This window comes from Urocampus carinirostris, chromosome 6 (genome assembly GCF_059441175.1).
Source record: "Urocampus carinirostris isolate Australia breed hairy pipefish chromosome 6, RoL_Ucar_1.0, whole genome shotgun sequence".
NCBI classification, from domain to species: Eukaryota; Metazoa; Chordata; class Actinopteri; order Syngnathiformes; family Syngnathidae; genus Urocampus; species Urocampus carinirostris.
Window position 1 is genome coordinate 7,347,644 of NC_142354.1, and position 16,751 is coordinate 7,364,394.

The window sequence follows — 16,751 nt, forward strand, 5'->3', positions numbered from 1 at the left end:
TCTTGGCAAATTAGGCAGTTGTTTTGGATCAGGGGGAAAATATACTCCAATTTCCACTTGTCCTGGAAGCGGCGGCTCTCACAGTCAACTTTCCTTTTTATTTCCAGCCGCCATGTTGAAAATGGGGTGGGCTAAAATTCTCGCAGAAAGCAAAAGGGCAAGGTGGCCAAAGGGCTACTGCTATCTTCTGGTGAAATGAAAAATATTTATTTGTCCTAATTTATTTTATACTGTGGTCAAGATTATTTGCGTCTCACATATTAATTTTATGACAGAGGCCGTGGGCCAGTAAAAATGTGATCATAGGCTGTAATTGGCACCCGGCCAAACTTTGGATATGCCTGGTTTACGAGAAACACTGTGTTCTTGTGAGGAATTGTTGAATGTTGATGATGATTATTATTTTAATTGTATGTGACTATTAAGGCCATTATCATTAATATTATTAACATTATCCGTATTCAAATAATGTTAGAGCAGAAGCCTTATACAGTCAAGCTTAATGTTATTATGAGTATTATCTTGACTATTATTTTAGTTGTTACTGATATTATCATTATTAATATCATTATTATCATCATCATCAACGATGACTATACATATTGTTCTTGTTGAACGTTGTTATTTTCATTATATTGTCGTCACCATTATTCTATCCAAATTCATGACAATCTAGATCTGTGTTTATTTAACAAAACAGTGAGATGAATAAATATGTTGGTGTTGATGGTAAAAACCAAACAAAAACTAAAAAAAATGGAGATACAATTACAGGGAGTGCAGAATTATTAGGCAAATGAGTATTTTGACCACATCATCCTCTTTATGCATGTTGTCTTACTCCAAGCTGTATAGGCTCGAAAGCCTACTACCAATTAAGCATATCAGGTGATGTGCATCTCTGTAATGAGAAGGGGTGTGGTCTAATGACATCAACACCCTATATCAGGTGTGCATAATTATTAGGCAACTTCCTTTCCTTTGGCAAAATGGGTCAGAAGAGGGACTTGACAGGCTCTGAAAAGTCAAAAATAGTGAGATATCTTGCAGAGGGATGCAGCACTCTTAAAATTGCCAAGCTTCTGAAGCGTGATCATCGAACAATCAAGCGTTACATTCAAAATAGTCAACAGGGTCGCAAGAAGCGTGTAGAAAAACCAAGGCGCAAAATAACTGCCCGTGAACTGAGAAAAGTCAAGCATACAACTGCCAAGATGCCACTTGCCACCAGTTTTGCCATATTTCAGAGCTGCAACATCACTGGAGTGCCCAAAAGCACAAAGTGTGCAATACTCAGAGACATGGCCAAGGTAAGAAAGGCTGAAAAACGACCACCACTGAACAAGACACACAAGCTGAAACGTCAAGACTGGGCCAAGAAAAATCTCAAGACGGATTTTTCTAAGGTTTTATGGACTGATGAAATGAGAGTGAGTCTTGATGGGCCAGATGGATGGGCCCGTGGCTGCATCGGTAAAGGGCAGAGAGCTCCAGTCCGCCTCAGACGCCAGCAAGGTGGAGGTGGGGTACTGGTATGGGCTGGTATCATCAAAGATGAGCTTGTGGGGCCTTTTCGGGTTGAGGATGGACTCAAGCTCAACTCCCAGTCCTACTGCCAGTTTCTGGAAGACACCTTCTTCAAGCAGTGGTACAGGAAGAAGTCCGCATCCTTCAAGAAAAACATGATTTTCATGCAGGACAACGCTCCATCACACGCATCCAAGTACTCCACAGCGTGGCTGGCAAGAAAGGGTCTAAAAGAAGAAAAACTAATGACATGGCCTCCTTGTTCACCTGATCTGAACCCCATAGAGAACCTGTGGTCCCTCATCAAATGTGAGATTTACAAGGAGGGAAAACAGTACACCTCTCTGAACAGTGTCTGGGAGGCTGTGGTTGCTGCTGCACGCAATGTTGATCGTGAACAGATCAAAGCACTGACAGAATCCATGGATGGCAGGCTTTTGAGTGTCCTTGCAAAGAAAGGTGGCTATATTGGTCACTGATTTGTTTTTGTTTTGTTTTTGAATGTCAGAAATGTATATTTGTGAATGTTGAGCTGTTATATTGGTTTCCCTGATGAAAATAAATAATTGAAATGGGTATACATTTGTTTTTTGTTAAGTTGCCTAATAATTATGCACAGTAATAGTCACCTGCACACACAGATATCCTCCTAAAATAGCTAAAACTAAAAAAGCCCCACTCCAACTTCCAAAATATTCAGCTTTGATATTAATGAGACTTTTGGGTTCATTAGGAACATGGTTGTTGTTCAATAATAAAATTAATCCTCAAAAATACAACTTGCCTAATAATTCTGCACTCCCTGTACATAGAGATAACTTTTAATAAATCACAAAACAGACATACCTGCACAACTCATAGTTAGGAAGGAGAGGGAGTTTTGATGCTGGAGGCATATGGTTCAAGCTTCCATGATTTGTCTTTTTAATGCACAGATCAGGGCATTTTGCTATTTGTGATCCTGCTGCTTAGGAGCGCCTCTCCTGTAGCCGCAGGTTCAATGATATTTTGTATGATGGTCAGCACACACCACAGAACAGTCAGTTGTCACTATGAGCACCAATAAGAATGATTGTCATTATAATAGATTATCTTATTATATGGTATGCTGAAAATATATGGAGGCAGCAATGATGAGGACAATGAAGATGATGACGTGACTGTGCATCCACAAAACCTATGTAAAAATTTATATTCATGAGAGTTTGTTATATGTAAATACACAGGAGCTGTAATACACAATTATCAAGGTAGTCGAAGGGGTAGGATCAAATAAGCATATGCTTCTTCCTATTCCTTTTCAGACATGTTTCTCTAACATTGTTTTTTTGGGTCTTGTTTTGTTCTCTTATGTTCAAAATAAAGTTTCATTCATTCATTAATTCAATGTAGTTGAATGGTTGGCCACCAAATACGACTTAATCTGCTAGTGTGGCGACTCATGACCAAATGAGCATGGACTAAACTATTGACAGCAAAATAAGGAGTCTGTTAACCACACAAGTCTAACTGTGCATTGAAAATTCCCATTGTATCATTGCTTATGGTGAAAAGGGGCTTCCATGCTTGTTAAATTTCATTAATGGTTTCCATCTAGCTTTATTTATACTACAATCAAAACTTTAATTTCACTTTCCTGCCATTGACGCTACTGGAAATATTGGTCTCATTTTGTTCGAACAAGTCACAGCTACCTGGCCTTGAAGACCATTTTTTTCATTAAGTTTTATTAAAGTTGTGTGTGAGCTTTTTAGATAAATTAAACACTATAACATATAGAGCGAGGAGTGTTTGTTATTATTACTAATGTTTTTGTTGAGCCGGGCTGCTAGAATATTGTCAGACATTAAACTGATCCATGGTACACCAAAGGTTGCAAACCACTGGCCTAGAGCACATTACTATCCAGGGTGGAATATGCTCAGAATTCCCTCATCTTCTCACTGTCTGTCGTCTCTCCCTTCATAGTTGTCTCAGTTTTAGACATCAGTCCACAGAATGTTTCTCCAAAAGTCTTGAGGATAATCAAGATGCTTTTTAGTAAATGTGAGACGACTCGTTTTTTGGTGACACCAGGGTTTACACCATGGAAGCTGACATTTTAGGTTAGTGTCTTTCTTATAGTGGAGTCATTAGCACTGACCTAAACTGGGCTGCTTTGCTGCCCCAAGACCAGGACAACTAGCTGTAGTTGACATAATAATGATGATAATAATAATAATAAAAATAATTCCGGTGTCCACCAGAAGATCCTGAAGGAAAACATCCGGCCATCAGTTCGTGTCTTCAAACTCAAGTGCTCTTGGATCATGCAGCAGGACAACGATCTGAAACACACCAGTTAGTCCACCTCAAAGTGCTAAAAACACAAAACAAAATGAAAGTTCTGGAGGGGCACCTGGTTTAGATTAAGTCAGGTGTTGGTCAGCAGTTAGAAAGAGTGCAGTTGTCAGACCTTGGAGGCCTCCTGGACTGAGTTGATTGGCAAGAATCATGGCTCCAACAAGAGATCCAATTGATAAGCTATGAAGTGATGTTGAACGGGCAGTTCATGCTAGAAAATCCTCCAATATGGCATTTTTGAAACAGATTTTGCAAGGAAGGGTGGGTCAAAATGCATCCACAGCATCGTGACAGACTCGTTACAAATTATCGTGAACGTTTGATTTCTTGTATCGCTGCCAAAGTTGGCCCAACTTCCTATTAGGTTCTGGGGGGTATTACTTTTTTCACATAGGGAATGAATGGTTTTGATTTTTTTGGGTGCCATAATAAATTTAATCAAAATTTTAAAACTACATTTTGTATCTTCTTGGGTTGACTCTGAATGATATTAAAATTAGGTTGATGATCTAAAACCATTGTTAGTGATAAATATGCAAAAAAATAATAATACAGAAATCAGGAAGGGGGCAAATACCTTTTCACGGAACTGTACTACCCCTGGCAAAAAGTATGGAATCATAAATCTTGGACTAGTACTGTACTCACTTCAACATTTTATTCTGTAGAAAAAACTCAGATAAAAAGCATTAAAAATGTCAAGAACCGGAACAGGAGGAGAACCCAAATGCGTGACGTTTCTCACACAAGCTTTTATTTGACGAGAAATTGGGCACTCATGCACGTTAACACAAAACGCCAGTGATTCGTTAATCGCTGGGCGAAAGAAGACAGAAGTCTGGCGTGGAAAAACAGAAAGCAAGGGACCAACGAGATCGATACCAGTTACACGAGCGGATGATGTTGATACCGGACAGAACGGGATTGCAAGGATTGATAACAGATATAAGAGACTGGAGACAGATATCAGACAGGACGAGAATGACAGGCACGATACTAGACACTGGAGACCAGAGACTGAAATCAAAACAGGACGAAACAGTCGAGTTCGAAACCAGACAGGGTACACAAACGGGAAACCGGACAGAGTCAAAACCCACGTCTAGCGGGTGCAGAGGTTCGTTGACGGACTGACAAAGGGTGAGTGAGAGTACTGAGCTTAAATAGAAGGGAAGCCAATCTGTCAACGAGCCGCAGCTGGCTCCAACTGGGCTCCATGGCAACCGTGACAAAAATATAATGAAGTTTTTCAAAAGTGCAATTCCTTGACGTTCAGAAATACTAAAATAAATGAATAAAAAGTTTTTGGTGGTCAGTAAATGCTACTATTTTAGACCAAACACTGAGGAGAAAATATGGAATCACTTCATTCCGAGGAAAAAAAATAGGAATCCTTAAAAACAGATAAGGAAATAACAGAATATATCACTAGTTTTTAGTTGCACCACCTTTGGCTTTTAAGACAGCTCGCAGTCTCTGGACTTGATGAGTGACAAACATTATTCTTCATCAGTCTGGTGCCAACTCTCTTTAGTTGCAGTTGCCAGATAATCTTTGCAGGTCGGAGTCTTGTTGTGGACATTTTTTCTCAATTTTCACCGCAGGTTTTCAATTGGGTTGGGATTTGGGCTATATGCAGGCTATGACATTGACTGGATGCATCTTTCTCCAAGGAATACTTTCACAGTTTTTGCTCTGTGGCACAATGCATTGTCATCGTGGAAAATGAGATCATCATCCCCAAACATTTTTTCAATTGAAGGAATAAGAAAGGTGTCCAAAATGTCAATGTCAAGTTGTGCATTTATTGCCTGACATGCAGAACCACTTCAGATTCAGATATATTTTATTGTCATTCTTGTACACGTGTATACAGAACTAAATGTCGATACATCCGACCCGCACAGTTTCCTTGAATGTACAGATATAAATAAAATGTTGTATTGTGTTGGAGTATTGAAGTACGAATAATATACTAAATAGTTATAGCTATGTACAGTGGGACCTCGGTTATCGTGGTTAATGGGGACCAAAACCACCCGCGAAAAGTGAAAATCCGCCAAGTAGCGGCATCCTGATGTGGAACCGCTTTCACTGCAGGGGTGCCATTATGTGCCTCGAACCTCCCAAAGAAGTTGTTGAGGTCATTCAGGAAGTCCATGCTAGTGTCCCCCACTGGGGCAGTGGTTGGCTTGTATCTGGCGATGGCCTGAATGCCTTTCCACATATCCCTGGTGTTGGTTGTGCTGAGGAAAAGGTCCTGGATTTTTTGACTGTGCGATCGCTTTGCTTGTCTGATAGCACGGTTCAGGTTGGCCCTCGCAGATCTCAGTGTCTCCTCATCACCAGATTTAAAGGCAAGGTTCCGTGCTTTTACAATTTGCGTATCTCAGCAGTCTCCAGGGCTTCTGATTGGCACGGGTGCAGATGGTTTTGGTGTTGCTGACGTCCTCTGCACATTTACTGATGTAGGCTGACACAGACATGGTGTACTCATCTATGTTTATTTTGTTGTTGTAAGTGGCAGCCAATTAAAACATGTCCCAACCTGTGCATTCAAAGCAGTCCTGTAGTATCTCCATTTCCCCCTCATTTCACACCCTCACCTGCTTCACTGTAGGTTTTTCTCTGGTCAGCAGGGGCTTGTATGCAGGAATTAGCATAACAGAAAGGTGATCCAAGAAGAGGTTCGCCCCCAACTTGGATCCAAAATGTTTGCCGTAGAGATGCTATAGGCTTGGTTATGATGGATGAGTGGAATGGATGGACGGATGGATAGAGAGAGGAATAAGGGTGGGGGCAGAGAAACTCAGGGATTGGGCCTCTGCTTGAAATTTCACATTAAGTGAGGACGTGTGCTATATTCTGTGTGTCAGTAGTGAGTAAAGAAATAAAAATCAACAAAAAGGTATCTATTATGGAGTGCTTTTCGGCCTGGACTGGGATATCCCTCGCTGTTAGCCAGGCAAAAAAAGCCGCCTTGTATCGTCACGTAACGTTGAAACGTATTTCCTTGGAAATATCTGATCCCGGACTACCAAGGGCTCGCACATAGACACAGCATAAACTGGTAGATGAATGAAAAGGCTGCTAAAATAATTTATTTCAATCAACAGCTATCCGAGATTTTTACTGAAAATACATTTGAATACCAATATATTTAATCACTAACATGGCATTTAATTTTATGGCAATTGGTCATTGTTTTAGTTTTAGACTCCTGATTGTTAAAAATTAAAAAGGTAAAAAAAAAAAAGATTGGCACCTTTACTGTTACCGGTTATTGCTCCTCCCTATAATTTATAGTTACATGTGTTGTCCAGTTACCTTAGTAATTCTCATATACCTTTTTTGTAGTTTTGTGAAAACAATATTCTTCTATCATCATAATTGCATTTCAAATCATTTATCAGTATAGTGGTAAAATAATTTCATACAATGTAAACCATTCACCACTTTTTGTGTTCTAACAAACATTTTTAAAGTATGAGAGTGAGAATCTGTAAGATAGAGAGTTAGTTTTCGAGGAAGATAAACAAAATTGTATATTCCGGTGTTTTATGTGTTTCAGTCAGTGTACATGCTCTGTTAGAAAATCAGTAATTCATTTTCCCATGTAGCTTGTTGTGCATTGTTAACACTAATCCAAAAAAGCTGTTCAAAGACCAAACAAACATGGTACCTCTTCATACGATTTTAATTTGCACCCAGGCTCTAGTTTTTTTCATATCTTGGTAGAATTTTCCCCATACAAAATAACTGAAAACTATTTAAGCCGTTCCCCGCCTCCAAAAGGCATTACTTAAAGTTAACAATAAATAGCGTAAAACACATCTTTTTGGTTACTAAAAACACATTCAAATTGTAATTGAACATAAAAATACAGCAATAAGATACTATACATAAGATGATCGTAAAATGACTTTAAAGTCAAAGGCTGGGTACAGGTTCCAAGAGCGGCGTGCATGGACAGGGAACAAGTTTGGGCCGAACTAATGCTGGCGGTGCGCAGTCTCGAGCAGTCCCTAGTGGTAGTGTCTAGAATTTATTGTATTTTGTATTTTCTCTCATATGTCAGGCAAGACTTTCGATCGAAATAATCGTGTGCAACGAGTTGAGGTGGGGGCCACGTTCTGGTCAAAAGAAAAACACAGGGGCCGGACTAGTCGATTTAAGAGAGGGAGAAACAAAGAGGGAGTGAGAAAAAGAGAGAGCAGGAAAAAGACAGATGAAGAGAGAGAAAATACAAAAGAGACGGCTTAAGACAGAAAAAGAAAGAAAGGGAGAATGAAAAGAGAGAAAAAGAGAGAGAACCAAATGAAGTAGAAAGAAAGAAACACAGCTAGAGAAAGAGAAAATAATGGGAGAAAGAGCGAGAAAGAAAGAAAAAGAGGGAAATCGAAAGGAAGTACAAAGAAAGAAAGCTGGTTAGAGAAAGAGAAAGAAGGGGATGATGAAAGAAAGGGAACCAAAAGAAGCAGCTAGAAAAAAAGAGATAAACAGAAAGAAAGGGATGATGAAAGAAATAAAAAGAGTGCGAACCCAAGGAAATAGAAAGAAAGAAAGAAAGAAAGAAAGAAAGAGAAAGAGGAAAAAAACGAGAAAGAAAGAGAAAGACAGAGAAAAGAAGAGAGAAGAGGGGTTAAATGGACTCAGCCAAACACTAAAAAAAATAATAATTTATCTAGAAAATCCCAATGACCCCGCATTTGTGAGCTCTTTTCAGATCAGTTCCGCGGGCACCAGGTTGAAAACCCCTCACCGATTGAGAATATCATCCCGGAATCCGAACGAGCGCCTTTGGGCCACCCGCCGCCATTTCTCCTTGGCGATCTACGTTACTTTGACTCTCTCTTGCGGTCACTTGACTCAAGTCCCAAGGCTAAGAATGCATAGGCGTCTCATTGATGGAATCAAAGAGACATTTTTAGGTGGGGAAACACTTGTGACTGTAATATGGTATGCATAAAAGTCTCAATTGTGGATTCAAAAGTAGAAATTCTAGGCAAAAATTAACGATTGTATCCATAAAAGTCCAATGGATAGAAGTGCAGACTTTTAGCCTAGTATATGGCGCACTCTAGTGGACCTTTTGCCTCATTGGTGCAAGACGGGAAAAATATTAATTTCATTAAAACAAAACAAAGAAAATAAATTAAGCGTTTCCTCGCCTCATTTATTCTATGACGAGAATCCGTTTCTAGGCGTAAACAACGACAAGACCGGGAAACAGCCGAAAAACAACCGGAAATCAAACCCAGGGTTCCTATTTTATGTTACTCAACTTTACCGGAGACTTCAGTGTGTACCTTGCAAATTGGTGCCCCCCTAGACCGCATCGGGTGAATCACATACATTGTAACAGCATAACCCCCACCCCCCAAACACAAAACATCCAAAACACACCAAAATGTGAGGGGAAACAACCGCAAAATAACCAAAAAACGCCTGAAAAAAAACAACTGAAAATCAAGCCAAAAAAATAAATAAATAAGAAACACGAATGGATGGAAAACAACCGAAACAAAACAAAAAACACCAAAATCAAGCAGAAAATAATTCTTGAAAAAGCTTGAAAAACGACCGGAAAAATAAACCCAAAACACCCCAAAAAAAACAAACATAAACGACCAAAAATCGACCAAAAAAAAAAAAAGGAAATTGAACAGAAAAGGCAGAAAAACGTCTGACAAACCATTCATGAAACAGAATCAACATCCATATTACGACATCGATGTCACAGCTACCATGGTGCCCAATTGGCCCCGCCCATGTGGCGCCAGCTGTGGCTCGTTGACAGATTGGATTCCCTTCTATTTAGGCTCGGTGCTCCCACTCTTCCTTTGTCAGTCCGTCAACGAACCTCTGCCCTGCAAAACGTAGGTTTTGACTCTGTCCTGTTTCCTGTTGGTATTTCCTGTCTGGTATTGTTCCTGTTTATTTTGTTCTGTTTAATATCGGTTTCCAGTTTCATCCCCGTTTATTTTTGTCCTGTTTATTATTCTCTCCAGTTTCCGTTCCCGTCTAGTTTGTCCGGTTTAATTTCAATATCCTGTTTTAATATCAATCCCATCAGTCCCGTCCTGTCCGGTATCGACCCCATTTGTCCGATATCTGCTCAGGCAATTGGTATTGATCTCGTCATTCTCTGGCTTCCTGTCTTTCCACGCCATGACTCCCAATTTCCCGTAAAATAAAAGCTTGTGTTAGAATCGTCATGCATTTGGGTCCTGATCCTTTTCTCGACACTCAAAACGACCAAAAAAAAAGAGCCAAAAAATCATACAAAAACAACCCAAAAATAAGCCCTGGTTGCCACTAAGCCAGGCACCACTCATTGAGCAACAGGAGCCGTATTTATCTCTCTCTATATATATATTTATATCCTTCCCAGTCTTTTATTTCCCTCGCTCTTTCTTCATATCTTTATTTCTTTTTGTCTCGCTCTTTGTCTTTTTTCTCTCTCCTGCTCTCCTCTTTCTCTCGCTTTATAACTATCTCTCTCTCTCCGTCTCTTTAATCTACCAGAACGCCCCCTGTGTGTTTTTTTTTTCCTACCATGCGGCCCCCGAGATGAAATGAGTTTGACAGCCTTGTTCTAAATTGTGTAGACTGCATGGACTCACTTTGTCCACTAGAGGGCACCCCCGTGACTGTTTTCCAGTTTCTAACACACACAAAATAAGGCAGAGTCCTTTTTGATGCATTTACCATTTTTTTTGTTCAGGCAAAGAAAAAGACAGCAGCACGTTTAGAAAACCGGAAATGGAATCTTTTTGAGGAATATCGTATCTCACGGTTTTTTTCCATTCAAGCAAAAGAAGAAAAAGAGGCTTTCCTCATCTTATCTACAACATGACTCCTTCGTACATTTCTCCACCGCAGTTAAAAAGACGAAAAAGCGTAACCCTGGATCCTGCCTTATAAGACGGTTTTGCGGCCCCTCCATAAAGCTTGCTTTTTAAGGCAGCTGTCTGCTATTGGTCAACGTCATTTAAGATGTCGGTTCGGTTGAACTTCAACTCCCATAATGCATTTCTCTATTGTACTTTGTTCGCCTTATAAATTAATTTGTGGATATAAACACGAAATGTACATCATTTTTTTCTATCGCTATTGCTAAAGTCAATGCTAAAATGGGAATGGCAGCAACAAGGGAAGGTTTATATGGAAAACGATCGGAAAACGACCGGGAAACGACAGAAAAAGGGACCAAAAAATGTAACAATGGTAAAAACCCCAAAACGATCCCATGAAGGACAAACATGGGGGCGGCAGTAGCTCAGGAGGTAGAGCGATCGTCTTAGGATTAAGGGATCCCAGTTCGAATTCCGGCTTGTCTGTGTTACATGTCGAAGTGTCCTTGGGTAAGACACTGAACCCCCGATACCCCCGATAAGCAGGTTGGCGCCTTACATGGCTGCACAGATCACGGCCGCTATTGGGAAATGTGAAGCACAATGTAAAGCGCTTTGGGAAGTCATTGACTTGAAAAGCGCTATATAAATGCAGACCATTTCATTTCACAAACAAATGCCCCAAAACGACAGAAAAAAATGTATAAAGATGACCCCAAAATCGACAACCAAAATGACTGAAAAATGATCGAAAATGAATCAAGAATTGACACGTAAAACAACCATCAACAAGCCGCAAAAGACCAAAAAAGACAAAAAAAACGACTACAAAAAGCCGAAAAAAAATGACAAAATAACAACTATAAACCGAGCACTAACCGACCTAAGAAATGACTGAAAAAAAACTAAAAAATAAACCGAAATACAAAAAAACAGATGGAAAAATACTAATGCCTAAGTCAATGCTAATGTCAATGCTAAAAGGAAACGAGCTGCGCTGAAGTTTTTTTTTCATATCTAATTCATATGCTCTTGGTCCATGAAAACTCTCACGATGCCCTTGCCATTGTAGTTTGATTGTTTCTTTAAATAAATATGCAGGAAGAAAAATCTTGGATATGAACACAGAAGGTGCATTTTTTGTCTAGCGCTAATGCTAAAGTGAATATTAAAAGGGAAATAGCAGGATGGATCTAGTTCAACGCTTTGACCTTTTTTCATATCGAAACCATCGGAAAAACAACCCAAAAGACTGAAAAATAAAGGACATTAGAAGGAATAAGCGACCGGAAAATGACAAAAAAATTATCAAACGACAACCATATAACGACCCTAAAACTATGCCATAGTTAACAAAGAATGCCCCAAAACAACAGAAAAATGGCAAAAAAAAACAACAAAAAAGACCCAACGTTTGACACAAAAAACGTCCAAAAAAAGAACAGAAAATGATCCAAAAAACAAGTACAAATAGTCCGAAAAACGACCACGACTGACCCAAAAAAAAAAAAAACACAGATTAGATGTAATGTTAAAGGGAGAAGCAAAAGAACGTTGAGTAAAATAAAAAAGCTTGTAAAAAAAGGAGGAAAGCGAAGCAAAATATTATCGTAATAGTGTTATTGTTAGTCCTTTTTAAAATCAGTATTGAATCCGACGTCTCATCCACGTCTTTGCATCCACCTGCTACTCCACTCCACCAGCTTGAGACACGTCACACCAAAAGTACATAAAATGTCATTTTTCAAATTTGTTATAATACAATCCTATACATAAAATAATTTCCTATATACTATTGTGTTTTCTAAACAGCAGGAGTTCAGGGCACATGAGTCCCTCGCCATACGGCCATTTCAGTTGGCGGACTGCGCCGCAAAACCCGTTGACGATGCGTCCTGGGAATATACTTTACACTTTACACCAGGGTCTCAAAAGACGGCTAGAGAGTGAGACTCCGCCCCTTTGTTTCCCGCAAAAAAGCGTCCCTCGCCGGCGTGGGCCCAAAGACGTCAGCGGGCGGGGTTACTGGGCGGGGGAGGAGCCAGCTGCTCGGAGGCGGGGCCGCACGTTGCGTCCTCTTCCGATGGGGACTGCGAGAGCGAGAAAAGACACGTTAAATTTTCGTTTTTTTTTTTTTTTTACGGGCTGACCGATATGGGTTGCAACGGGCGGACCTTGGGCGGCGAGACGGTGTCGCTCTCCCGGATGACCACGGCTTTGGTCACCAGCATGCCGGGATGCTGCTGCCGAGCCTCCCGGATGGCCATCGCCAGCGCCTGTCCGGAGGGGGCGGGGTCAAAGCTCGGAGGCGGAGTCTGTCGGCTTCCTCACCTGGTGCTGGTCCACGTCGTCGTCTCCCGTGATGACGATCCGCTTCTCAATTCGCGTTTCCGAGTAGCCGCCTTTCGCCGTCTGGTCCGAAAAACAAAGACTTTGACGCGTGGACGTTTAAACTCAAAGAGGGACGGGGAGAAAAAGTGTAGGAAAATGACCGGAAAACGACAAAAAAACAGACCAAAAATCACATAATGAAAACTGGAAACATCGACAGAAAAAGGACCCGAAAAACAACCAGAAAAGATCAAATAATGACTGAAAGAAGACAGAAAAAACAGCCAAAAAACAACGAATAAAATGACAAAATAACAATAAAAAAAAACATCTGTCAGGACCAGAACGAAAATGGGACCCACTCGCGTAACGTTTCTCACAAGTTTTATTAGAAGAAAGGAAAGGGGTTCGATTTGGTGATCACTGGTCGCGGGGAGCAGATCGAAGTGGGACTTCCGTGGCGAGTGATGGCGGTGTCGGGAACGGAAAAAACGGGTCAGTAGCTGGGATAGAAAAAAACGTGGTCGAGATGGGGAACAAGTCGAAAGCTAAGAGAGGAGAGTAGAAGTGGTCGAGATCAAAAAACGGATCGTTATCCGGGACGGGAGAACAGACGTGGTCGAGATCAAAACAGGTCGTAATTCGAGACGGGAGAGCAGACGTGGTCAAGATCAAAACAGATCGTAGCGGGAGACGAACAGGAGCAAAAAAACAGGACAGGTGAAAAAGAGCTTGCCGTGTAAAAACAGAGATTCACTGACAGACCGACAAAAGGGGACTGACAGGACAGAGTTTAAATACTTACAGGGAGACAATCCGTCAACAAGCTGCAGCTGGCGCCACACGGGCGGGGCCAATTGGGCGCCATGGCAATTGTGACACATGGGCGGGGCCAATTGGGCGCCATGGCAACCGTGACATTATCAATAGATCAACCAAGAAAATACAGCAAAAGACTGACAGAAAAGTGTCGGGAAAAAAAAAACTCAAAACGACAACAATCCAGAGAAAAATTCAACAACATAACCATCTGAAAATTACCGAAAAATAAAAAATGAGGACCAAAAAAACAATTGAAATTCAGTCCAAAAATGACATAAAAATATCCGAGCGGTCGGAAAAACGACCCGAAAGATAAGTGAAAAGTGACGGAAAACTGACCTTGGTCACTTGCGTGGTGGTTGCCGTGGTAACGCTCTCGGCCGTGACGTTGAGCAGCGACGGCCCCGACGCGTCCGCCTGTTTTGATCGTAGTACAAATACGTAAACTTTGGCAGATGAAAGCCGTCGCACAGCGAGACGCGATTCCGGCGAGGGTGGAGCTTACCGGCGATCCGTTTTCTTTAAGACTGCCGGAAGCGTCTCTGGCAAAAGACGTTTTCTGGAAAAAAGAACGGAAATTCAAATGAGAAGAAGGACGCATCGTATACACTGTTGATGTCAATTCACGTCAAAACACCAAAAATTGGATGCCTGACTCCCGACTTCAATCACGAAAACAGCCACAGTTTCTGGGTTTCTTTCAGAACTTTCATTTTTGTCTTTATAAATGAATCCCTGCCAACCCAGAAACGTGTCAAAACGTGTACCTCATAGATGTGGAAACCGTACTTTGAAACTCTCATGCAAAACCCTACCAAGCTCCAGACAGGTTTAAAAGCAGAATTTGAAACCCTACTACGGCTAAACTCTATTTTGAAACAAAAAAAGTTGAAACCTGACTTGAGAGAGAATTTCAAACCCTACTTTGAAAGCTCCAGACGAGTCTAAAACCTAAGTCTGAATTCAAAACCTCTTTAGAAAGGCCCTAACCAGCCGAAAACCTGAATTTAAAAACCAAACTGGTTTCAAAATCAAAGCGAAGTTTCAACACAATTTGGCCTTTGAAACCCAAATATTCATTTAGAACCCTACTCTAAAACCCCAAACCTGCGTTTGAAACCATGGGAAGATTTTAAAACGCTAAACTTATAAAGAGACAACGGGGCAGCGTGCTCAACCCGGGACCAAACGGTCACAGGTTCGATTCCCCGGCAAACCTTAATTTGTAACCCTCAAGATATTTTGAAACCCGAGGTGGTTTTTCAAAACCTATTTAGAAACATCCAAAACTTGAATTTCAAACCCTAAATTGGTTCACTGAATTCCTGTCAACTACAAATTGTAATTGAAGTCCGTTCCAGGCAGGGAGAAGGAGTCAAACCCCGAAAAAACGAGTGTGGCTGGACCTTTACTTTACCTTTGGGGAAACGGGCGAGACGGGACCTCGAGTTTCCGAGGCGTCGGGTCGAGAACTGGCCCGCTCGAGTCTTTGGGGCGCCGTCACGGCGCTGGGGTCTCTCCTCGTCACTGGAGGCTGTCCACAAAAAACCCCGCTTAGCTTCGTAAAAAGCAAAAAAACAAAACGGAAGTAGCGCAAGTTACCTGCAATGGAAATGTAGCATGAAGGCGACCGAACAAATGACAAAAAAAATCCATGGCAACAGTTGATGAAAGACTACTTTAAAACTATAACATAATCATAAAACAACTTGAAACAATAGGGAGAGTTGGAAACCCTCTGTCAAGACCAGAACGCAGACAGGACCCACTTGCGTTGCGTTTCTCAAAAGTTTTATTGGAAGAAAGAGAAAGGGTTGCGCCCACGATCCGGTGATAGCTGGACGCAGGAAGCAGGTCGCTCTGAACGCGAAGTGGATCTTCTGTGGCGAGCGATGGCGTTGTCGGGGACGGAAAAACCGGTCAGTAGCCGGGACAGAAGAGCAAAAAAGTGGTCGGGGTCGGAAGCGAGTTGTAAGCCAGAAAAGGAGAGAAGACGTGGACAAAAAGAGGTCGAAAGCCGGGATGGGAAAGTAGACAAGGTCAGGATCAAAACGGGTCAAGCCGGGGGGACAGACAGGAACAAAAAACTGGACAAGTGGGAATCAGGTTTAAAAAGGCTTGCCTAGTGTTAACTGAGGTTCGCAGACGGACTGACAAAAGGGGACAGACAGGACTGGGTACGAATACTGATCGGGAGCTAATCAGAGCTCGTGGCAGTTGGTGCCAAAGGAGCAGGCATAGCTGAATACCTCAGTAATCATGACACCCTCCTTTTAAACCCTAAAAATGATATCAAATCTTAAAAGGAAACGCTAAGATAAGTTTAAAACTTACATTTGAAATGACAACAACAATCTAAAATCCCCCCAAAATGACCAATAAACGACCGATAATGAACGAAAAAAAAACCATAAAAATACCCCAAAAAACAACTGAAAAGCAATCAGAAAACGGCGGAAAAACGGCCAGAAGAAAAGCAGAAAAAGGTCCCTAAAAATACAGATAATGTCCTAGGAAATCATTAACAAAGGACCCAAAAACGGGTTAAAATACGAAGCCCTAAAAATAATGTAAAACCCTCATTTCAAACCTGATGATGTATTCAATTTCCAACTTTGAAACCCTAAAAGTGACATCAAATTGGAATTTGCAACAATAGAAGTTTCAAACCCTGCCTTGAAAAAACACAAGAAGAATTTGAAACCCTACTTTCAATCCAAAAGTGTCAAAAACAATTTAAAACACAAATTCTAATCCCTAGGGGGAGTTTTAAACCCTAGCTAGAAACATCTTTTCAATTTGATTTCGACAATTCCCTTTCAACAACAAATTTTAATCAAAGCCCGCGCTGGGCAGGTGGAGGAAGCTGAA

At 41.1% G+C, this 16,751-nt stretch overlaps 1 protein-coding gene across 8 annotated transcripts in view; it reads right to left on the reverse strand.

Moving 5' to 3' along the window:
- Positions 1 to 10,562: 10,562 nt before the first annotated feature.
- Positions 10,563 to 16,751, reverse strand: part of LOC148363691 (uncharacterized) — a 51,712-nt gene continuing 45,523 nt past the window's right edge. For 6 of the 8 annotated variants that reach the window (XM_088337667.1, XM_088337663.1, XM_088337672.1 and 3 more), the window contains 6 exons: positions 15,298 to 15,438; positions 14,386 to 14,439; positions 14,220 to 14,297; positions 13,059 to 13,139; positions 12,878 to 13,003; positions 10,563 to 12,817 (listed from right to left, as the gene is read on the reverse strand). In XM_088337667.1, the coding sequence (XP_088193793.1) occupies positions 12,737 to 12,817; positions 12,878 to 13,003; positions 13,059 to 13,139; positions 14,220 to 14,297; positions 14,386 to 14,439; positions 15,298 to 15,438 (561 nt within the window). In that variant the 3' untranslated portion in view covers positions 10,563 to 12,736. The remainder of the gene's footprint in view (positions 12,818 to 12,877; positions 13,004 to 13,058; positions 13,140 to 14,219; positions 14,298 to 14,385; positions 14,440 to 15,297; positions 15,439 to 16,751) is intronic. The other 2 variants (XM_088337668.1, XM_088337669.1) reach the window with 2 other exon arrangements.